At 39.8% G+C, this 23,336-nt stretch overlaps 2 protein-coding genes across 4 annotated transcripts; one reads left to right on the top strand and one right to left on the bottom strand.

Moving 5' to 3' along the window:
* The first annotated feature begins 7,877 nt into the window (after nt 1-7,877).
* LOC116332951 (WD repeat-containing protein 48) lies at nt 7,878-17,228 on the top strand. 2 transcript variants are annotated; one of them, XM_031756054.2, is made up of 18 exons: nt 7,878-7,955; nt 8,679-8,819; nt 8,958-9,033; nt 9,116-9,328; nt 9,496-9,584; nt 10,607-10,708; nt 10,788-11,012; nt 11,165-11,239; nt 11,465-11,567; nt 11,662-11,759; nt 12,398-12,505; nt 12,620-12,716; nt 12,813-12,908; nt 13,132-13,237; nt 13,391-13,478; nt 15,195-15,271; nt 15,371-15,563; nt 15,668-17,228. In XM_031756054.2, the coding sequence occupies exons 1-18, from the start codon at nt 7,908-7,910 to the stop codon at nt 15,761-15,763; spliced, it is 2,031 nt and encodes a 676-aa protein (XP_031611914.1). In that variant the 5' UTR covers nt 7,878-7,907; the 3' UTR covers nt 15,764-17,228. The 2 variants fall into 2 exon arrangements, with proteins under 2 accessions (XP_031611914.1, XP_031611913.1); XM_031756053.2 differs by having other exon boundaries at nt 8,955-9,033.
* Nucleotides 17,229-17,288: 60 nt separating this feature from the next.
* Nucleotides 17,289-22,737, bottom strand: LOC116332950 (Golgi reassembly-stacking protein 1-like). 2 transcript variants are annotated; one of them, XM_039602119.1, is made up of 9 exons: nt 22,651-22,737; nt 21,812-21,892; nt 21,472-21,675; nt 21,274-21,360; nt 21,048-21,178; nt 19,619-19,751; nt 19,432-19,537; nt 19,201-19,344; nt 17,289-18,848 (listed from the first exon to the last, which is right to left on the bottom strand). In XM_039602119.1, the coding sequence occupies exons 3-9, from the start codon at nt 21,631-21,633 to the stop codon at nt 18,418-18,420; spliced, it is 1,194 nt and encodes a 397-aa protein (XP_039458053.1). In that variant the 5' UTR covers nt 21,634-21,675; nt 21,812-21,892; nt 22,651-22,737; the 3' UTR covers nt 17,289-18,417. The 2 variants fall into 2 exon arrangements, with proteins under 2 accessions (XP_039458053.1, XP_031611912.1); XM_031756052.2 differs by having other exon boundaries at nt 22,534-22,720.
* Between the last annotated feature and the right edge of the window lie 599 nt (nt 22,738-23,336).

Here is a 23,336-nt window from a genome sequence, read left to right as displayed (position 1 = left end):
TTTTTTAAGCCCTTTTTTCCCATTTTGAAGGCTCAAGATTAGCATTTATCTGTGTGCCATGTTAGCTGGAGCTAGAAGTGAGCATATCTGAACAAAAGTGTGTAGCTGTAAGTTGTTAGCTAAACCTGGTTAGCGAGGTGAATCCATAAAGCGTGTGGGCCCATTGCACAGATCAGGCAGATGTCTTTCAATTAGAACTATATAACTAGATAATAAAATACTAGAATTTCACTCACCACAACTTTAGCACAGGCCTCTGGATGGACTGTTAGTACAATTAACCACACAACAGGCTGCATATTTTGTTGGATAAAACTACAACTACTGATTATTCTAGTTAGCAGATGTGAATCCTAGCAAAGAGCTATTAGCAAAACCTGCATGTGGATTCACTTCTCTGTCAAAACTGACGGACTACTAAGTTAAGCTAAATGAAGTTTAAAAAGGCAAGTCATTAAAAAGTTCTATCACTGTAAGGTTGTCATGAAAGGGAAAGGGACCAAAAACATTACCATGGGAGGTTTTTAACACTTCTGACTTGGCTTTCAGTCATGGAGGCTGTTCCTTGACCAATACAGCTGCTAAGCAACCTGCTAACACATGGTTAACCCAGCAAGGTGTTACTTAAAAACATCTTCGAGAAGACTAAAGTACTCAATTTGAGGCTTCAAAACAAATCATATCATGATGCCTGTGTCCAGCTTTCATAGACAATTTATCATTTGTTTTTGTGTGGCATCCTGTTCGTCTTCCACTGCAATTTGACTGCAAAACTTAACCAATGATGCTTGAACAACCACTACACCCCATTCTCCATTAGATCATTCAATTACCAGTATTGTACTTCTGCTATGGTCGAACTACAGTACATGCGCAGTTACTCCTGGTAGGAGGCTAGCAGCCCTGCTTTTGGGTCCAAAGAAGAAGAAAACCCCCCACAAAATCACAATAAAATATTTTGGGCACCCATCTTGATATGAGGTTTGTAGCATTTATGAAGAAGACAGATATGCCACTGAAGCCCTCACACAGTTCATTTCAAACATTGCATAACAGGATGAAGACTTCAGTCAAACATGGGATTAGCTCTTATTCTTTTGATAAGACTGTGCTAAAGGAGGTTAAGAGACACGATCTAAATTGTCGACTGTTACCACAAACCACCAGCTTTCTGTTTCTCAGTCAGACTAAGGCAGACATAGTTCTAAATCAGAGGGATTAGGAATCAGGATTAGGATGGCGATCATTTGCTGACTGCAACAGGTGACAGCAAGAAGAGAAAATGCAAAGCTTTGACATCAACCTATCAGTACATTTACACATATTTAGCACACTTTGTTGTCACTACAGCACCACAAAATGGCAAAATGAGCTCCTGAGGCTTAATTTAAACTGTATGCTTCTAAGTTTTCAAAATATTTAAAGCTCAGGGCAGAAATTATATAGGGTACAAGAGGAACAGCCTCCAATAATAAAATCCTAAGTGTAAGTTGCCATTCTGTTGCCACTAAAACTGAAAACAAGAGCTATCTTCTTGCTGTCACGAAATTTGACATCAAACGCTCCAGTATTGACTCCTTGTTTAGACTCCCGGTCTCAACCAACTCTAAAGATATATCTGGTATTTTCACCACATTCTCATGCATCAATAGCTAATGACTACCAAAAAAATATGAATATCTTTTCTCTTTCAGTCTACAGTGAGATCATTTAAAAACCAACTTAATCTGCATTCGGACATTGAGGCCACGGTGGTGGTGCTTCTTAAACAAGCAAAGCAAGCAAACTCATCTATCACACAGGGTTGTTTTCTATTTGCCACGGTTGCTTGGAAACAAGTTTGAAAGCCAGAAACTGTGAAATGTATGGACCACAGAAGCTGAACAATGAGGTGGAAGATGCTGGAATGCTAAATAAAGCAGACACTGGGATGAAAATGTCTGTTCACTATGAGCTTCTTCTTCCACATTATAAACAATTTGGATTTGAGAAATGCTCATTTGATCCATGCTATAGCTTACTTGGGCTCTGCCATATATTATATAACTACAGTGTAATATTATTTACACTGTAAGTACTTCCTCCACTCTAAAAACTTTTTTATTAGACTAAAAAAAGATTTGTATGACAACTGTTGTTAGTTTTAGACTTTCCCTTTGAGAAATCAGAGGATAACAGGTTATATTGACTAGAGAATTACAGATATAGGTGGAACAGCTTGAAATCCTACTCGCCTCAAACCCACAGTCTACAAGAGTACATCCGCTTTGTTCTGATTGGCATAAGCATTAAGACAGGTTGCAGGTCATCGGTACTACACCGTTATTTTTACCAGAGAAGTAAATATAGCTTAAACAGCTCGAAATCCTACTTGTGGATGTTTACAAGCCCGAAAGCAGCACATCTGCTTTGTTCTTAATGGCAAATGTCGTTCCCATGAGATAAGCATTAAGACAGTTTTCAGGTCATCTGATCAGAGATAAAAACCAAAGTCTACTCGTAAATAAAGATAAATACTAAACACACTATTGAAAACTCACTGCTACATTTTATCCATGACAGAGTCTGCTATTTTAATAACTCAAAAAGCTTTCCAACAGGAGGATTACATTTCGATGCCCTCCTTTTGAAAGAGAAATACCATTGTATCCTTTTCCTATTGACTAAGCTCTGCGAGTTTTGCATCTCCTCCTGTCCTGAAATGCATTGATCCCTTCACACGTCCAGCCAGACGCTAGTTATCTGCTTTCACTTGATCTGCTTATTTGGCCCAGGTTGATCTCAGATCAGCTTGTCTCATACACAGAATCCAGTGCTCTCCCATTTACTGTCAAAATAAAGAGGCTAAGGCCCATTTATGATGTCATAAAGCAGATAAAAGGTTCAAAGCAATGATATTTCTGTCATGAGGTGACAGGACAGGATGTGACGAATCTTTCAGCGAAACACAGCCCCCAACATTCAGTCTATAAATCAAATGAATGAATGATACAAATTTAATGTGAATATTATTAAATGCACGGAGAGGACAACTGCCAGCATGCACAGTTTCGCTTTGCATGCCAGCTTACTCATAGGAGGAAGTGGTTGTAAAGTATTTCACTCATTTTAGTTTGAATAAAATTTAATTCCCATAACAGCCAGATGTGCTGTGGTCATCAGCAGTGCAAATAATTAAGATAATTAGATTGAAAGCAGAGCAGAGCGACACACTGGCAGTTTTCACATGCAAATGCATGCACATGCACGAACACATGTATTGTGACATGGATTCTCACATCAGCTAACGCCAGAATTTAGCTTTGTACAGCTATGATTGAAAAAAATGGTTAAAGTAAAGACTCACAGTTCAATAACTGCATGAAGTCTGATGCGTTTCGATGTAAATTAATATGGAACATTATGATAGGACAGTGACAGAACAGTTTGGGCAGTTTTGAGGTTCAGTGCATGCATACAAACCAACCTGATAATTCAAAGGTAAGAAAACATGTTTTTAAAGCACCTGTTGACTTTACGAGAGTCTGATTCTAATGCTGAACTTACACTGAGGCATAAATCCAAACTTTCAGCTGTGTTAAGTATATAAATGGCTTCACTAAACAATATTCTGTCCCTGCAACTACAATAACTGCAAAAAGAACTCTAAGCTTCAGTAACACTGTAACAAAGTCTGTGTCTGTTACCAGATGTTTATGTAAAGTCTTTTGTGGCTCTCAGGAGTGTCACGGTTTACCAGTTATAATCACCAAATGGTAACTCTTGTTTTTTATGCCTCTCAGGGCCTCTGTGGATTATTCCTCCTGTTTGGGTCCCTAAAGTGCTCATAATTAACTAATTTTTCTCTCATTAAAAGTGAAACATTTTAGAAAATATAAAATATCTAAATGTATAAAATGTAGGGTGATGGAATGTGTGGCTTACCTAAAATAAATGGGAAATACTGTCTTATTCTATAGTTCAAAACAAGTAAGCTGTGAATCTTCTCACAGCTTACTTGGTAATTGTAACTATATTCGATTGTTCAGTTTCAGATTTTTATGGCACAATCTCTAAGTTGCTTAGACCAACGAAGAACTATTATTATGCGACAAATGTATTTAGATACATTTTGTTGCTCTGTAATCCAGGTATTTTTTGTGATCTTAGATTGTAGCTCACAGTTTTGTCTAGTTGACAGATTTCCATATAAACCTTCTATATATGCCTTAATCAAGCCTTTTTTAGCCTTCTTCCATTTTCTGAGTTCAGTTTTTTAAAAGTATAAGAATGAAGAAATTGCAATTAACCCAAGACAGCAGTCAAACTGATGTTTATTTTCTTCTACAAATTAGCAAATCTAAATATAGTTTTAGCTGAACAGGAGAAAATATATATATATATATATATATATATATATATATATATATATATATATATATATATATATATATATATATACATATTATTTTTTGATGTTATTATGTTCTAAGTTGAAGGCATTGTAAACGTTTTTTGTTGTTCAAATTTAGATGATGAGGATGTAAACCTCAGGGGGTAGGGCTAAATAAGTATATACTTCTGCCTACTCCTTTTCAAACAACTGCATGGAATGATTTTATGAAATGTTGGTGAATGTATATGTTTGAAATAAAAATGAACTGAACTGAACTGAAAACCTTGAACCTGAACAGTAGAGAATGAATTACTACACTATAGTCAACGTCACAGTGTATTAGCTCTGTGATCTTAAATAGTCAATAGATGTTTTTTTCAGATTCTTTCAGATTCTAACTTGTAGTCTTCAGCTCTATAACCTATATGAATGGAGTAACATGACTATTAGACATGGCAGAGTTCCTTATGGAGTCACAGAAGACTATTGTTTTTCCCCCCATCTTTTATGAGACTACGGCAGGACTTTGTACTGCTGCTATCTATTCCATCATCTTTTATTTTAAGATTGTTTTAACAGGAAACAAAGTTCTTATCAGGCGATAGCTCTCACTATCTGGTTGTTAACTCATTTCTAACTTATTTTCTTATATTAACTCAAAACCTACCGATAGTTTTTCTTTTCATATTCTAACCTGTAGTTTTCAGCTCTATAACGATGACAGAGCTCTTTATGCTTCCTTATATGTGTGTGTGTGTGTTTATACAATGGTCTATTTAATTCTATCAACTACAGATACTCAAATGATTTGTTTAACTAAAGACTGCTTTCTTACTGCGTTATTAAACAATGCTGTATGTTGCAATCGAAATATTAAAAATTACACTAAAAACATTATTAAAAAGTTTAGGAATGAGTCCAACTTTTTTTCATACTTTTCTGGGCGTCTAGTCTAACTGGGCCTTCTGTATGTTCTTCATCGCCATGTTATGTGTCCTTCTCCCCCTCAGAGCTTCATACTGTGATCTGAGGTGCAAAGCCTGAACTGATGACCTACTTCTTTGGCAGAAACCTTTCAATGTAATTGCAGAAGATAACTTAAACGCCAAGCATACAGAAAGTACACGCATATAAAAATATAGACAGTGGTAAAATGATCCACTAATAAAACCAGTGGCTGATAATGAACTGAGTATGAATCCCAGTTGCCAGTGTTCAAATATTACTTTAAAAAAAATGAATATTACAACTTATCAAAAGTTACATGAGTCACATTAAACATGAAGATTGTTGAGATTTTCTTTCAAAATGTGGTTTGTGATGTCATGGATGACATGTGTAATAATCACAGCCTCGGATATCATTACATTAAATGTCTTTTCACTTCATATTTCAGGAGATAAGAAGGCAAATGAAACATTGACCTCGTTAAAGTGAATTTCCAAAGGAAGCTTAATCCTAAAGCTTTTTGAAACTGAACACTTATTTGATGAAGTAATGAGAGGTTCTCCGTTAACATACTGTCTTTAGGCGAATACAATAAAAAAATTAAAAACAAAAGGAGAAAACAAACAGCCAAGAAGTCGTGCCAATCATTTTCTGCTACATGTTTTTGCGGCCACATGAGGATTCCGTGCAGAATATACTTACATGTGAAACTGTGAGTTTTACAGCATCGTTTCCAGAATGAAGTTCTTCGGGTTTTAGAAGAAGAAACAACCAAACCTTCCGTGCAAAATCCATGTTTTCTTTTCAAGGCTCACTTCGCCTCATCGTGGATCCAAACTCCAGCCCAGGGGGAAGAAAAGTGTCACCAGAATCCAGAGAAAAGCGGTCAAAACTGACTTCTTGGTAAGCGCCAGAGGTCTGCAGTCACCCTATTTTGGACATTTTGAAAGCTGTCACAGGTGCGGTGTAAGTAAAACTTCGTCCTCTTGCCTTCCATTCGTGAGGCCCGTCGGTTTTCATCCCATGAAGGAAAAGTCTCCGGCTGCTGAGCGTGGAGGATGCTGCGCTGTCTCGATTTGCCCTTGAGCAAGAGAGCATGAGGGAGGGGGGGGATTGCTGTTGGGCCACAGAGGATTACCGCGCTATAGGCGTCCCATGGCGCTCTCAGGCATAGTGTGTGCTGCGCTTTTGCCACATCACCAAGTATGCCTTAGTCCGAGGACTATGAAGAAGCTCAAAGTTTATTTCTGTAAAAGGTGTGTGTGGGAAACGCTCCTACCAGAGGCTGCTTTCGTATTCAATCGACAGTAGCCCACATTTCACGTGCCGGGTTTTAAACACTTTTGTTTGGTTTAACGTACCAACCAGAGGCATGCACACCCGTGAAGAACAGCCAGAGCCCGAGTTCACTGCATGCACCCTACAGTGAGCTGATTTGGTTTGGAATCAAAACCTGATTCGCACGAGTGAACCCTTAAAAAGACGTGATTTCACACCACCGGTCCTCAGACTTTTATTCTGTCTTTCCAATAGAGCCGGGAGGTTTGGACTTCCTGTGCAGCTCATGATAGTGTATTACCCCCTCTAGTGTCCGGTAATAGACTTTCTATTTGTATGGAGCAGCAAGAATTCTTATTTTCAGAACATGCGCAGATTGATAGACCGAAATGCTGTCTCATCAGGATTCATACATCACATTTTGTGTATTAAGGTATAGAGGGAGGCGGAACATATTTTAAGCTTATTTCTAAATTATTCTAATAAAAGATAAAAGGCCTGCTAAATAGTTTACCCAGATATGTTTTTCAAAATAGCTATGGCACAGCAGAAATACACTTCAAGGTTGAGATATAAACTAGACAAATGTTTTCCCAGAAATTTGAAATGTGAACATTGGACGGTTGGACGGTCTTGTGTTAATCCTCCTCTGCGACCATATAAACAGATGTTTATATTTGCATATTATATAATAATACAGCCATAACGATTGTCCAGCGTGCATCATGGTGAACTGCGCGGATGTGCCAATCACTGTGCCATACAGGCGCTCGGATCAATATAAATATTGACGGTATTGAAACTGGTACCTTCTTTCTTTCCCCTATATACCCCACTGAATTATTTCATGAACAATTATAGCTATATCAAACACGCACTATGAAAAATGTCTCAGTACCTTTTTTGTGTTGACTGTCACATATGTTTTAATTATAGTAGCGCATTTGAACAATAGAAGTTGACCCAAAGTGCTTTACAGACAGACGTATTTAGATTCCATGTCTTCAAAAAACCAAAAACAAAACAAAAAACTAGTTTTAAAATACATAAATTACGTTACATTGATTATTACATTATTACATTGATTGATACCCAAAGGTGTTGTATTACAAAACAGCACCACTGCGCCAGTGAACAAATCCCCAGGATTGAGTGGTGGGGAAAGACAAAAAAAATAAATAAAATAAAATCCTTTAACGTTAAAATTTTAGGAACGTGTAGAACCACATTACCCAGAAAGCCCAGGTACATATGTTTTCTTTTTTTCCGGATGTAGCATCACATGAATTGACTGTCAACATGCAAGATGGCCACGCATCACAGGCAAAATGCTGCTGGGCGGAGGAAAGTACAGGTAAATTAGAGGCGTTACATTATTGGTAAATTTGTGACAACGGCAACATCGGGGCCTCCAGCTTAAAGAGGTTCTTCACAAACACCCGATAGGGAGTAAAAGACACCAGCACAAGATAGCGTTGCAGTTAGGTGTCATGACTCAAGCCGGCTAACCTATCTAGCTTAGCATACGTGAGGTGTTAGCGTCATGTGCTAACGGTCGCTTCCAAATGATTACATGCTTTTGCAAACATTTTTTTCATACGAGCAAGTGTAAAATACTTTATAAGATGACTACAGATATCGCCTGTCAGTACAAAATAATAACACCCCTCCTTGGTTGCCGTTTGAAGCTGTTACGGCGTTGACGGAAGCTAAGCTAGCTACTGTATCCGGGCTCCGTCTAATTGCTAGTGAAACGTACGCGTCCAGGCAGGTCTGTCGTGAACCGTTGCCAGTATGCTCAGCTGCCGTAAAAATAAACATTAAAATTATGCACTTTCCTTGTTGTTAAAGTGAAACCGGTTTGCACTATATGCCAGTGTGTGTGACATTTAGTTAAGCTCTGTGTTTGTCTCGTTAACTCTGCAGGTCCTTGGAGTGCAAGTTCACGTTATACAAGTGTTAGCACGTTAGAGCTTAAAGGGTGGGTGTGTTGGGTGGGTGTGTTGTGTGGGCCAAAGCAAAACAGGTCGAGATTAGGAGTCTGAGCCCAGCGCCCATTCTCCTCTCTGTGTTCCAGGTATCATATGTCATTAGAGATGAGGTGGAGAAGTACAATCGAAACGGGGTGAATGCACTCCAGCTCGACCCTGCTCTGAACCGGCTCTTCACTGCAGGGAGGGACTCCATCATCCGGATATGGAGCGTCTACCAGCACAAAGTACAGCTTCTTGCCCTGCTCCATTATGCTAAAATAGTCAACTCATTTTACATAAGGCAGCTGCTTTAGTATGCATTTCTCAAATCCCATGCCTAAGACCGTCTTAACTGTCCTTGTCCTCTCTTGTTATCATAGCAGGACCCGTACATTGCATCGATGGAGCATCACACAGACTGGGTTAATGACATAGTCCTCTGTTGCAATGGAAAAACTTGTGAGGTTTTTTTTAAGCTGTTCAGTTCACCCAACATTTTATTTTGAACCCCCCGTTTCTGATTAAAAAAATTTGCTTTCAGTGATATCTGCCTCATCGGATACAACAGTCAAAGTATGGAACGCACACAAAGGGTTTTGTATGTCAACGTTACGAACACATAAGGACTACGTGAAAGCGTTGGCTTACGCTAAGGACAAAGAGCTGGTAGCATCAGCAGGTCTGGACAGGCAGATCTTTCTTTGGGATGTGAACACACTAACAGCACTCACTGCTTCCAACAACACTGTCACCAGTAAGTAAAGATTTTGCAGTCTGACACTAGTATCCATTTCTGTCCTCTGGACAGAAGCTTAGATTAGATGTGATTTGTACTGAGTGTAATTTGTATTTAGCATGACTGATATGTTTATGTCAAAGTCAGTCTGTACCTTTGGACTTAGTATATTTTGTCTCCAACAGCTTCATCACTGAGTGGGAACAAGGACTCAATCTACAGTCTGGCTATGAACCAGATGGGCACGGTTATTGTATCAGGATCCACAGAAAAGGTTTGTGACACACAGATGGACAGATTTACACAGTGCCCAGTGTTTACACTAAGGAATAAATGCGAACTTTCAGTTGTGTTACATTTTTGAAAATACTGAGACATAAACAGCTTCACTGAGCAACAATCTGTCTCTCTAACTACAATCACTTTTAAAAGGACTCTAAGCTTCAATAACTCAGCTCTCAGGAGCGCCACGGGTACCAATTATAATCACTGAATGGTAACTCATTCAGTGATTATAATTGGTTTTTAGGGTCTCTGTGGATTATTACACATCTCTTAGTCCTGTTTGGGTCCCTAAAATGCTCATAATTGTCTTAGGGGTGATGTATAATTTGTTAAATTTCAGGTTTTCATGGCATGATCTCTAAGTTGCTTAGACCAGCGTCAAGATATAAAGAACAATTGTTATTGCCTTTTAAACTTCAAAGCATAGTTTAAGCGTTGCTCTGTAATCCAGGTATCATTTGTGATGTTAAATTGTAGCTTCACAGTTTTGTCTAGTTGACAGATTTCAAAATAAACCTCAGGCCTTAACAAAGCCTTTTTAGCCTTCTTCCATTCACTGAGTTCAGTTTTTTCAAAACCTTGAACCTGAACAGTAGAGAATGAATTACTACACTATAATCTAGTAATTGCCTTGTTAACTTATTTTTACTAATTTCTTAAAACGCAAAACAGTAAAAAGTTCTTTCATATTCTAAGTTGTAGTCTTCAGCTCTATGTAGGTTACATGGCTTCAGGAAAATGGCTATTAGAAGAAAACTTCTCTCTCTAACTTCTCTTAAGAATTTGTAAGCAAGTGATAATACAAGTTCTTCACTGACCTTTGGTTTCTGTTCAGATATGCTTAAAGCATTTCCATTAGGCTGTCACAAATCTGTGGATATTATAAACTATAAAGACTGCTTCAAAAATTTAATATAAAGAAAATGCATGAATGGTGTAATTGAGTGCGTACCTTGCTTTGTTTTAGCCCAGTACGATTGTTGTCATTACCCTTCTTGTGTCTTTCTTCAGGTTCTGAGAGTGTGGGATCCTCGAACGTGCGCTAAGCTCATGAAGCTAAAAGGTCACACGGACAACGTCAAATCGTTGCTGCTGAATCGAGACGGCACTCAGGTGAGTTAAATGATCTAAAATGCCGCGGCTGCCAAAGAGCAAAGTTTCAGAATCTAAAAGTCACTGGTCCTCCCCACAGTGCCTATCAGGCAGTTCAGATGGGACCATTCGCCTTTGGTCCCTCGGCCAGCAGAGGTGCATCGCCACCTACCGTGTGCACGACGAAGGGGTGTGGGCCCTGCAGGTCAATGAGGCCTTTACGCACGTATATTCTGGAGGCAGAGACAAAAAGATCTACTGTACGGACCTGCGTAACCCAGACATCCGCGTACTTATCTGTGAGGAGAAGGCCCCAGTGCTCAAAGTAAGGATCCAGCAAATAAGGGCTAGATTTTTGTAATAACTGCATAACAACCTGTGTAACAGTTAATTTCTAGGATATATTTAACCATAATATTAAAAATATAAAAGGACGGGTCCCAGAGTCATTTGGCCTTTTTGCCTTTTCTTGCACAGATGGAACTGGACAGATCTGCGGACCCACCTCCAGCAATCTGGGTCTCCACCACCAAGTCATCCGTTAATAAATGGGTAGGCATGCGTGACACCTCTGAGATCAGTGATCCACTGTCAGTGTAGTGAAGTATAGATGGAGGCTTGTTCATGTGGCCACACCTAACTGTGTTCAGCCATAATTCATCTGCAGTTCATGTAAAATTTAAAAGCAGCTTTGTAATTCTGTATTACAAAAGAGATGAACAAGGAGTGCGGAAGCAATTATTAAAACTGAGTTTTTGTTTTTTGGTGTGTGTTTAGTCTCTAAAGGGAATGCACAACTTCAGATCATCAGGAGAGTATGACAACGACTGCACCACCCCTCTGACACCACTGTGTACTCAGCCAGAACAAGTCATCAAGGGTACTTTTGTTTTTTGTTTCTTTTTTATGTGAAAGTATACAATCCTCCAAATCTCTTTTCCCTCTGTTAACTAACATTGCTGTTGATGTTGCAGGAGGTGCCAGTATTATTCAGTGCCACATTCTGAATGACAAAAGACACATACTCACCAAAGACACTAACAACAATGTGGCTTTCTGGGACGTCCTAAAGGTAAACCACACACTCTGACATTAATGATTAAGATATTACGATATTAGGATATGAGATGTGCTCTTATCCTGGTCTTTATTGGTCTTCATTGCTGATAGGTGGGAGGATAAGTGAAGGAGATTTCAGGGCGTGGCTTGCATCACTAAATGTCACTGATTAGTCGAATATGTCAGAATTTTAAAGCCAAAATTTAAAAAAAAAAAAAAAAAAAGCTGCTAATGCAGACAGTGTTTTTGTTCACTGTTCTAAGATATAACAACATGGAGTTACAGCAGAATTGGGTGGTGATGCCCAGCAAGAATGAATGGTTTTATAGTTGTGTAAAATAAAGAAGAGCTGTTGTTTTTGGTTTGTGGGGTTTGTTTTTGGAAATGTTGAAATGATTTTGCCTTATTTTTTTAATCTTCCTGGGGCTGTCGTCCAGGAAGAAGAACTGATAGACCCCGAATGAACCTTTAGTTCTTCTGAAAGTTTCCCAGGCGTGGGTGTTGGGGCGGAGAACACCACTGTGGTTAATTTTTGCTCATCCACCTGAATGAGCTGATGAATCTGTGTGAATTAAAGTGAACTTGTAGGAACGCACACCTGTCGATATCTGTAGTTTGAAATGACCTTTTGTGCTTACATTTGACCTGCAGGCATGTAAGGGCGAAGACTTGGGGAAGGTGGAATTTGACGAAGAGATTAAAAAGCGCTTCAAGATGGTCTATGTGCCAAATTGGTTCTCTGTTGATCTGAAAACTGGGGTGAGTTTCAAACCTGGTAATACAGGAGCTCGTCACATGATTTGACATTCAGTGTTTTCTAGCTGAGTTCTAACTTCACCTGGTTTATTCCTGTCATGGTTATGTGCTCGACAGATGCTCACTATCACTTTGGATGAGAGTGACTGCTTTGCTGCCTGGGTGTCTGCAAAGGACGCAGGGTTTTCAAGTTCCGATGGATCGGATCCAAAGTGTAAGAGATGACATTTTCTATACTAATGAAGGTTATGTAATGCAGAGCCAGAGGTCTAAGTTAGCATTACACAACGCTGATTTCTCCCCTTTGCAGTGAACCTGGGCGGACTATTGCTTCAGGCTCTGCTGGAGTTCTGGCCCAGAACCCGAATCAACCCCATGGACGAGGAAGAGAATGAGGTGAACCATGGTGAGGAGACTGATTGACTGATTCAATTATCCAGTGAATGCACAAACTGCCAAATGTCTGCACCGAGGGGAGCGTCATCGGGGCATGTTTTTTTCCTTTGTCTTGTTTCCCTCGTCTTTTTATCCACTTGGCCTCAAACATGAATTGGCTGCAAACTGTGCCAGTAAGCGCGTTCTAAGCCAAGATGTCATCGAGTTTGTTGATTATGTTCTTGTTTCCTCAGTGAACGGAGAGCAAGAGAACAGGGTCCAGAAAGGGAACGGATATTTCCAGGTGCCACCACACACACCAGTCATCTTTGGAGAAGCGGGAGGTAGAACTCTTTTTAGGTAAGCTCTCACCAACAAACTTTCAGACTTTTAGATCGTAAGTTATGGTCAAGTTAGAAAGTCACTCTTCCCCTTGTGATGTCATCATGTCATTAGAAATGTTCGCACAAGTCCAGCATGTTTTTTTTGATCTGCTTTATTTTTACGCTGCAGGTTGCTATGTAGAGATTCAGGTGGAGAGACCGAATCCATGCTGCTCAATGAGACAGTCCCACAGTGGGTTATTGATATAACTGTAGATGTGAGTATCTCCGCTGATTATTATTTTTTTTAAAACCTCCTTTCCGTTGATCATTTATTAAAGTGGGCCTGTTGTGCTTTTCATCTATCCTGTCATATGCAGTGTTCCACTGGTGGCTGATCATAGTAAACCTGGTCAAAGTTTCACATAATAAAATCAGTGGATAATAATCCCTGTGACCCTATTGGCTGGTCATAGGGTCATAACTTGAAAGAGAGGGGCTATCCTAAATATAATCAGGCAGCGCACAGCACCTAATGTTTTACATTTCTTGTTTGCAAAGGGTAGCCAATCATCAGAAAGTTGTCTGACAGTGAGTGTGAAGGAAACCTAAGCAGCTCATTTCATATATGTTTGACATGAGAGGCTGCTCCGAGACTCAGTATAAGATAAATAAGCATTATTTTTGAACTGTGGAGCATGCAAAGCTAGTCCAAGAATAAAAATATGGAACTGAATGAGCAGCTGGCTTCCTTTTTAAAGCCTTTCCCTTATTTGCCTTTTGTCCTGGGCATCATCTGTCATCTGCTCGTCTAACTTTGGTCTACATCACTCTACATAATTTATTAAAATTAGAAAGCCCAAGTGCTCGTGTCTATATTTCATGCACATTTCATTCAAAAATTAAAAGAAGATTTTTTTTTTAAATGTGGCATGAGTAGTTGAAGCCCACTGGTTTGGAAGCTTGCAGGAAGAAAGTCATGACTGCTTTTGTTGCTAAGCACTACAAAGTGTTAATAAGTATACTCTAGTTGGATGGCTTTAGTGTGGGAAGGAACTAAAAGCTGCATAAAACAGGCAAAAATAGTCCTGGGTTTGTATTTGAGATTCAGTACCTCTGAGTTTGTGTAACATGTTTTATACTTGGTACAGATGATGGTAATGAGTACTTCCTTGAGTTGCTTATAGACTCAAAAGCAGAATTGTGACTCCTATGATGATTCTGTATCAGTCAGTCGTGGCCAGAATATACAGCACCTTAAAACCTGAAGCAGCAAAATGTTATTCATTTATCAATCGGGTTACTATTTACAAATGTGACCTGACCAACTGTCTGTTATTTCAAACTAAACACTAAACACACACTGTTCTGTATAAAGAGACTAGACTTGCATAACTTGCCTGCTCTAATAGTGATCCACCAACCCTCAGTTGTTAGTGAATGAGTGAACATGAAGGCATTTAGAAAAGACTAGCACTAAAAATGTGTACTTGGCTTTTCAAAAATTGGTCTATACTTAGTAGGGACTAAGGTATTGAGGGACATTAAGGGCTGTGACTTTGCACTTTATCACAACATGATACAAATGTGAAACCTGATTGCAGGAGGTTTCTTGCAGTGAGAAAGCAGAGGAAACTCTGCAACATTGCTGTTAAAAAAGTTCTTCAACCACTTTGTGATTCATTTACTCAAGTTTAATACATGTTATTTTTATCACACGGTCAGAACTCATTTGTGTCAAACAAGGTGACACAGAGTCATTGCTTTTAAAGTACACGGACCAGCTGTGCCTGCCTGCGTAATCACCCCACTGCTCGCCAACAGGCCCGTTCTAAGCCAGAAAAAAGCTCAGCAGTGTTACAAATCCATCACTGTTCTTCCCTGGATGAAGCAATACCATTTTCTTGTATCTTTGTGATGCGACATTTGCACTTAAATTTTGTTCTCACGTTTGAGTTACAGGTCTTTTTTTTTTTTTTTTTTTTCCATGACAGAAAAATATGCCCAAGTTCAACAAAATCCCATTCTACCTCCAGCCTCATTCTTCCTCTGGTGCAAAAACTCTAAAAAAGTAAGTTTGTAATTTCTCGTATTTCAGCGAGCAGAGATCCGTGTCACGTGCAGTTCTGCAATGTTCAGAGCCGGTTTTTATACCTTCTTTGTCGCACAGGGATCGACTGTCGGCCAGTGACATGCTCCAGGTGAGAAAGGTCATGGAACATGTTTATGAGAAGATCATCAACTTGGACAACGAGTCACAGACCACCAGCTCCTCGGCCAACGATAAACCCGGGGAGCAGGAGAAGGAGGAGGACATGGCCATGCTAGCTGAAGAGAAGATTGAGCTAATGTGTCAAGACCAGGTGGGCACATCAACATGCTCTATCTGGCACTGGCGCTCTGTGCATGCACTGAACACAACTTCTCTTTCATGTTAGTAACCTTCTTTTGTTTTTGATTCGTCCAGGTGCTAGATCCCAACATGGACCTGCGAACAGTTAAACATTTTATCTGGAAGAGCGGAGGGGACTTGACACTTCACTATAGGCAGAAGTCCACGTGAAAGTCGTCATTTTTAAAAGCAGAACTCTTTGTCATTTGCCAATCACCACCCACCTCTGACATGTAGTACCCCAAAACCCCATTGTGTGGTCAAGAGTCACAGTATCAATGAGAATCCAGTAAAATTTGTGGGGACATGGCTCATGTTGTATTATAGGAAACTGAGAAGAACAGGCCGGCGCAGCCAACAGACACCTGGGAAATAAGTGGTCCATATTGGTTCTTTTTCTTTTTTTTTAAGTTTGGACTTAAATGTCTCCTCTCTGCATCCTTTTTTTTCCTTGTTCTTCTTCCTCAGATCTTTGACTGTCCCTGCCCACCCTTTCCTGATTGGCATTTTATTTTTGAAGCGACTGAAGTTGCAGTACGTGTTTGTGTATGTATGCACACGGATGTAGTAGACTGTCTGTTCTAGTACATTCCAGGAAACTGTCCTTGTTCTACAGACACTTCAGTCCCGTCTCAGCAGTATCACCAGTTTAGGAGTACACTTGGTCACTGGGTAGCCTCACAGTCCCTCAAAGACAAAAACCCCTCCTCGGTTCTGTCGTCGACATCGTCCGCATTAACTTGAACTTAACCTTGGCTTAGACATCCAGTTAGTGCAGAGCTTGAACCTCATCGACAGAAGCACTCCTCGTTGTCTTTTGTTTTTAGCGGTGTTATCCTCAAAGGAATGAATGTTCTTTATTTTGTAAATATATGTACAACATTTTTCATTTAAATTACTTTTTCTTTTGGTTTTGCAGCAGTTTTCTTTTTGTTTTTGTACAGTTTACTTAAAAAAACAAAACACACAAAAATTATTTTTCCAAATCCCTACAGCACATTCATGGTCATGAACGCTAAATGACTTGAATGGTAAGATTTGCATTTGTTAATTTCACTGCAACCTGAAACTTGCAGTTAGTATTTGTGTAGGTCATCTTAGCAATTGGGGAAATTATATATAGGGTATATATCTTAAACAGTAATTCATGCTTAGATGCTCTGCGTTTGGTTCACGAGCATGGACTCTGATGACAGCGAGGTTTGTTCCTAATGTATATTTCATTTAGATTCAGTAGGAGTTCAGTGGAGCATAAATTTAACTTGAAGGGGAATCTCATCTGAGATAACATACGAACATTCAGCCACTGTGGGAACTTCACCAAAGTGTAATAAATGCTAACATCTATCTTGTCGCTTGGTGTGTCACCAAGCCACAACAACGGATCTTTTCATTGTAAATTCCTGGAGTTTAATTTTGCCACGAGTGTGTGTAATGCCATAGCAGGAGGGAGGACGCATCGAGTGAGCTCTAATTGGCCAAAAGTAAAAATAAAAAACCAAGATGGGTACAAATAATCAGGCCATAACTCTGCAATATCCATTATTGTAATCATTTGTGAAATATGTATATTTTAGGCATTCAAAGAAATAAATTGGAATGGTTTAACAATGACAGATTTTACCAGGATTATAAATGGCTGTCTCGAGTTGTATTGTGTTGAGCTGATCCAAGTGAAATAAGAGAAACGAGGGACTCCTTTTTTTTTTTTTTTTTTCCCCAGTGATTGTTTAACCATCAAAGATTCACCCATTTCACATTCATCAAGACTTTGCACTCATTCCTAATAAAACAGACAATTCATTGATAAAAATATCTGCAAAAAATACTTTTTCTTATTTTACACACTAGCACCTACTTGACCAATGAAAACTATTAAGATGCCCCTAGAAAGAAAACCAAAATCTAAAAAACCATCAATTACTCAAGTATTACTAACTTAGCAGTCTTACATTTAATCAAATACTTTACATTAGCAATGCATTGTCTATGAAATGCAAGGTGGGTATAATCTAGTGTTGCATAGGTCATGGAAATTAAAAGGGGGCATAAATCTGGCTATACAGCAGTAAACATCCGTTTTAAACTTATTACAAAGTACATCATTGAACAAAATCTAATTAAATATTAGTGTTAAAAACAAAAGTAAAACGTGTGCTGACCGTTTCTATTCAGCATCGTCCCACAGTGAAAGCCCTTTAAAGTCTAGTATGGAGGACAAAGTAAAACGTCCCATGTCTTATAATTAAGTGTTTCTTTGGGTAAGAGTTTAAACGACGTTGCTTCAAAACATTAAACGTAACACTGCACCACCACCAAAGACTATGGCGATTAATCTGAGTGGCCAACCGTTTCGTAACTTCAAAAAAATATTGATAATTGTTCTTGATATAAAGGTGCAGCTGTGCTTTGCAATATGTCTGTCTTTGGAAAAAATTCAGGTTTTGTCGCATCGGTGTACCAGAAGCAAAGTCTCATTACCCGTATGATCTAAATTTGCACTCGGAAGGAAAAAGTTTGACCTTTAAAAATTGTTCTGGCTACAACTAAGCAGTAACTGTAAATTCTCACATACAAAACACACAGAAGATTACTACAGTGCCTCTTCCCCACCCATCTTCTGCATTAATGCTGTAGCCGTTTCATGTAGTGTCACCAATCTGCTGATGCAGTCTTACATGCAAACAAGACAGACTGACAAGATAAAGTTTCCCTCTGATGATCTATCCGAAAATCATTTCTTTAAAAACAAAACTGATTGTCATCGACACTTTGCATTTGTCTGGTCTGATTTAAGCCTACTCAATATGTGACCTCTTGGGTTCCTACTCATCATCATGATCGTGGTCACAGTGGTGAGCAGAAGCCACGTGCAGAGGCTCCGCGATCTCATCCACTGACCCGAGAGTGTCCTCGATGGCCTGAGGTGGAGACCTGTCTGCCGTGGACTCCTCGGCGACCAGAGACGGGATGAGATCGACAGGAGATGAGCGAGGAAGGTCTTCAGCGGGCACAGAAGGCTCAAGAGAAAAAGACAACGCACCTATAGTTGGACTTTGGCTATCACTTGACTCAATGAGAGAGCTCTGTGGCTCTGCAGACTCTGTGAGCAGGTGGGAGAGTCCAGCTGGTGGGACGCTTGAATCAGCAGACGAGAGAGCAGGAGTGAGGTCTCTGGCTGCCTGGGAGATGTGCTCTTGTGGCTCATTCTGGTGATCTGCTGATGATGGGAGCAGAACACTGTCCTCCAACTCTTCTGTAGTAAAACAAATATGGTTGAATTCAACAGAAGTGGATGAGAGAACTACTTTAACATACAACATATTTCAGTGGCAGATGGCTAGTTCTCACTGAGCCTGGTTATACTAGAGGTTTCTTCCTGTTATAAGGGAGTTTTTCTTCCTACTGTCGCCAAGTGCTTGCTCATAAGAGATGTTTAATTGTTGGGTTTTTCTGTGTATTATTGTTAAGTTTTTGCCTTACATATAAAACACTCTGAAGTGACTGTTTTTCTGATTTGAACCTATATAAATGAGACTGAATATTTTTCTTAAAACCGATGCGTGAAAGTCACTGGACACTGATGAACAGCTGCCATACTGACTTACCAACACCAGATATCTCGCTTTCCTTCTCCTCATGCATCGCCAGCGAGGTGTTTGTCATGTCAATGGATGACATGGACACATCCAGCCTGTCCACCAAGTCTGAAGGATCGGGGTTCATCACTGCCATTTCAGAATCAGAAAAACCTGGAAAATTCCAACAATAAAAAACATGTGTTAAGAAGATTTTTGCAAATACAGCAAGATGCTAAGGTGACCAGACTCTTAACTGACCAAGCTCGGTGACCCTTTGAATGGGTGGAGGTAGATAAGATTCCTCGAGGGTGACCTGCTCCAGGTTTAACTCTTCACTATTGCTTGAAGGTGCCATGAGAGGTGCCTGGAGACACATGCACACGGTGAAAGTTATTGACTGGTGTCAGCTTCTCAAATGTGAGATTTTGCTGTATTTTACTGTCACCTCTGTGTATCCATGCGTAGGCAGCTTTGGAGAGGGTTTCTCCTCAACATCAGGGGCAGAAGGCTCGACTGTTGATACTTCTGGATTAGCAGGGATTCGGTGCAGGTAGCCATAACCGATGCCGCAACCCAAACTGCAGACAAACATTTGCAGATGCTTTAAGATATAATACAACAACTGATTAACAATTTACACATGAAATCGTAGTTGCAACATGCAAGGCCATCACCAAGTAAGAGCCTATTCTGGGAATGTCTTATTTTAGGGATGTGAGCCTGATAGCCCACTTTGATTTTAAGTGGGCTGGACCCTTTTCTGTTGGTGTAAACTACACGTATAATAAATGTGTAAATAATAAATATGAGAAAAAATAGTGCAAGTTCAACAGTTTGTCCTTGTTTTTCTACACTATAATGAAATCTGTCACTATGACTCTCTGGGCTTAAATTACAGAAAGAGTTTTACTAGCTCATTGCCCAGACTATCCTGTAATTTACAAATTGAAAGTTCTTGTTACGTCACAAATTTTTTTATTTTTTCTGGTTTTCTAAGGAGCTTGGAAAGAAAAGCGTCTGGACTTCTTTAAGTGGCTTGAAGATGTTTCACCTCTCATTCGAGAAGCTTCTTCAGTTGTAGGGTCAAAAGGTGGAGAGTCCCAGATTTAAGCCCTGTGGGAGTGTCCCCCCGACCGGGACAAAGGACCCCCTAATGATCCACTACCTAATCACATGAGCCAAGGTGTGAAAACGGGTGTGGGTCACAATCAGTCAAGGTTTCGGGTGAGCTCATTGTGAAACCCGTCTTCAAGCCACTTAAAGAAGTCCTGACGCTTTTCTTTCCAAGCTCGTTAGACTACGATGACCTGGATGACTGAGAACCTTCACAGCATTTTTCTGGTTTTGTTTTTTTAGTGTGAGCCCATTGTAAAAACCTGAAATTTCTATATCATAAAGTGAAAAAACAGGAACTTTTCTTTGATTGAAGTGTTTATTTATTACTTAATTACTTTGGTTTAGTTAAAATTGCCATAAGTGAGATAGGAAAAGCTGTAAAACATGAAAATACAGTTAAAAGTTTAAAATGTATGCCTTCCAGTGGACCCGATCTGAGTCTTTGAAAAAATATGGCCCCTGGGCCTTAGGGTGTCAAACCTGTTTTATTGGTTTACATTTACAGAAACAGTGTGTGAAAGAAAGTAGTCCATCTTCCTGTACTCTCTCTCTCTATGTAGCAAATTACTTAAGAAATCTAAGCCAGCTTAGCTGACTCCACCCCCAGTTCAAATACGATCACTTCTGCCTCCAAAAATCTAAAAATAGTGGGGGCAAAAACACTAACACGCTTTAGAATGTGGAGTCCAGAAACCAGTGGGTGACACGACAATGATTACATCCATCTTTTATATACTGTCAGCTGCATTTAGCCATACCTGCCCTCTCCTCCCCATGCTCCATTTGGTGTGACCACCACCTCTCTGCAGAGGTCCGTTTGTGTGTTGTACACCAGCAGCTTCAGAGGTTTTCCTTCATGGGCCTCAATCAGCGAGAAAAAGTCTTCTGACTGCAAATGACAAACTCTGAATTAACTACAGGAGGTGCAAATTTGAAATGTTCATGCCACAAGTAATGTTGCATGGTTCTAATAAGAAATCTTACATCTTGCAAAACCTGATCTGCCCCCACAATATAGTCACTGTGGGGCTGAAGCCCCGCCAGTGCAGCTGGTGAACTGGCTTCCACATCCTAGGAGAAAGCAGAAACAAAAGATGAAGCCATAATGGACTCACAGCTACAGAAGCTGAGACTACAGTGAAGCACAATGCGTTTTAGTAGTTCTTTGATGATGCGACTCACCAGGACATGCCAAACATTTTCACTGGCTCCCTGGTAGCTGCAGAAGCGAACACTAGCACCCAGCAGACCCTGCCCTCCCCACATGCTACTGGGCACCACCTCCAGCTCACGAACCCTCGTGGTTTTAGTGCTGTACACCTCCATCTTCACTGCTCTCTCCATGTTGGCTTTCAGAACCTCCTTCAGAAGGTCGTTTTCCTCATTCTGGTGTGGAATAATTAAAGAAGATAACAATTGTAGCAACCAGCTGTGTTAACCTTCTTCTTTTTTTCATGTTCATCATATATACCCACAGTCGCAGTGAATAACCAGTAAATGAAATTGTTGTAATCAAACTTACAAGTCTCTTGTTGTCAAGAGACAGGATGAAGTCGAAGAAGGGCTGCAGGCCAGCCTTCTCTGCAGGGGAATTTGGCTGCACCTGTCAAAATAAATACAAGCAAGTCTGCACTTTAATCTTTGAAGAAAATGATTTACTGGAATGTTTAAATTCAAATTAATATATAAGCAAGCAAATTTACAGAAAACCTAAATATTGCATCATTATTTTAAAGAAAAAAATAACAGCGTCGCAAACGCACATCTTGATCACTCGCATCGATTTATCAGTCAATCGACTAACCATTTAAGCATCACTGAACTATAATCTAAAGTACTGCTTGTATTTTTTGCTGAAGCATGAAATGGTTATAGGAAAGCGGTTCGTTCTAAGCCGGTAAACATTTAGTTCCATATACTGTCGTCGCGCTAGTTCTTCTACTTGTCAAAAGCATCACTTCCGGGCACTTATTCAAACAGAAGCTCAGTGGACTCAGACTTCTTAAAAGACTTTCCTTTCAACAAGTTATATGTTGTGCTAACATTTTATTTCTTATTAACACCGTTAATAAATACGTCCCTAATGCACAGCTGCGCCCACAATGACACGTAAGCTCCTTCTCTTCTGTCAAGTTTGTGAAACTACGAAGCTAGCTACCTGTTAGCATACCACACAGTTCATGATAAGCTGCTGTACATTCAGCTCCAGTTTCAGAGAAAAACGAGTCACGTTATAAGCCTTACACCGTGCACATGATATCCATACGTCCCTCCTTCGGATGCTTCTGAACTCTGAGATAAACCCATTTCTGCCGGGAACTCGTTTAAAAATTACTGTCATCAGAAAATACCGACAATTACCACGGTTGACAGTTCTCGGCCATCTTGTCCGCAGCCCAAACCAGTCGAGCATCGCTGCTGTCAATCCTCGGACACCGTGCAGGGTCGCACATCATTGACAGAGTAATGTTTATTTGCTGCCTCATACTTCAGATTCTGTTAAAGCGGCTTCATATTTCAGTGTTATTTGATGTGACTCAGCTGCAAAGTTAGCAGATTTCATAAACCCGTATCTTATATGATTAGTACCCACAAAACATATTCAATTTTTAAAATAAGGACTTTTTCTATTCTAGGAATGTTTTTTTCTTTTCTTCATATTTTTAGCTTAATGGCAGCAACACATATCAGACAAAGTTAGGACAGGGCCATGTTTACCACTGTGTAGCATCACCTCTATTTATAACAGCAGTCAGTAAACATCTGGGAACTGAGGAGATCAGCTGTTGGACTTTCAGAAGAGGAATGTTGTCCTATTCTTGCCTGATAGAGGATTCTAACTGATCAACAGTCCTGGGTCTTATTTTTCCTACTTTTTGTTCCATGATGCTTTAACTAGTGAAAGGTCTGGCCTGCAGGAAGGCCGGACTCTTCTACTCCAAAGCCATGCTGTTGTAATAGCTGCTGATTGCAGTTTAGCATCATCTTTCTGAAGTATGCAAGACTTTCCATGAAAAAGATGTCATGTGGATGGATCATATGTTTCT

Source organism: Oreochromis aureus, linkage group 18, assembly GCF_013358895.1.
Source record: "Oreochromis aureus strain Israel breed Guangdong linkage group 18, ZZ_aureus, whole genome shotgun sequence".
NCBI classification, from domain to species: domain Eukaryota; kingdom Metazoa; phylum Chordata; class Actinopteri; order Cichliformes; family Cichlidae; genus Oreochromis; species Oreochromis aureus.
This window is presented reverse-complemented; position numbering and strand designations above follow the sequence as displayed.

What these genes read in the sequence shown, in the direction of transcription:
- LOC116332951 (XM_031756053.2), top strand. Translation starts at nt 7,908, where the DNA reads ATGGCCACGCATCACAGGCAAAATGCTGCTGGGCGGAGGAAAGTACAG. An exon ending in TGAATCGAGACGGCACTCAG is followed by an intron (nt 10,709 to 10,787) that starts GTGAGTTAAATG and finishes TCCTCCCCACAG; the next exon opens with TGCCTATCAGGCAGTTCAGA. An exon ending in CGATGGATCGGATCCAAAGT is followed by an intron (nt 12,717 to 12,812) that starts GTAAGAGATGAC and finishes TCCCCTTTGCAG; the next exon opens with TGAACCTGGGCGGACTATTG.
- LOC116332950 (XM_031756052.2), bottom strand. Translation starts at nt 22,596, where the DNA reads ATGGGTTTATCTCAGAGTTCAGAAGCATCCGAAGGAGGGACGTATGGA. An exon ending in AAAATGTTTGGCATGTCCTG is followed by an intron (nt 21,361 to 21,471) that starts GTGAGTCGCATC and finishes GCTTTCTCCTAG; the next exon opens with GATGTGGAAGCCAGTTCACC. An exon ending in CAGATCAGGTTTTGCAAGAT is followed by an intron (nt 21,179 to 21,273) that starts GTAAGATTTCTT and finishes TGTCATTTGCAG; the next exon opens with TCAGAAGACTTTTTCTCGCT.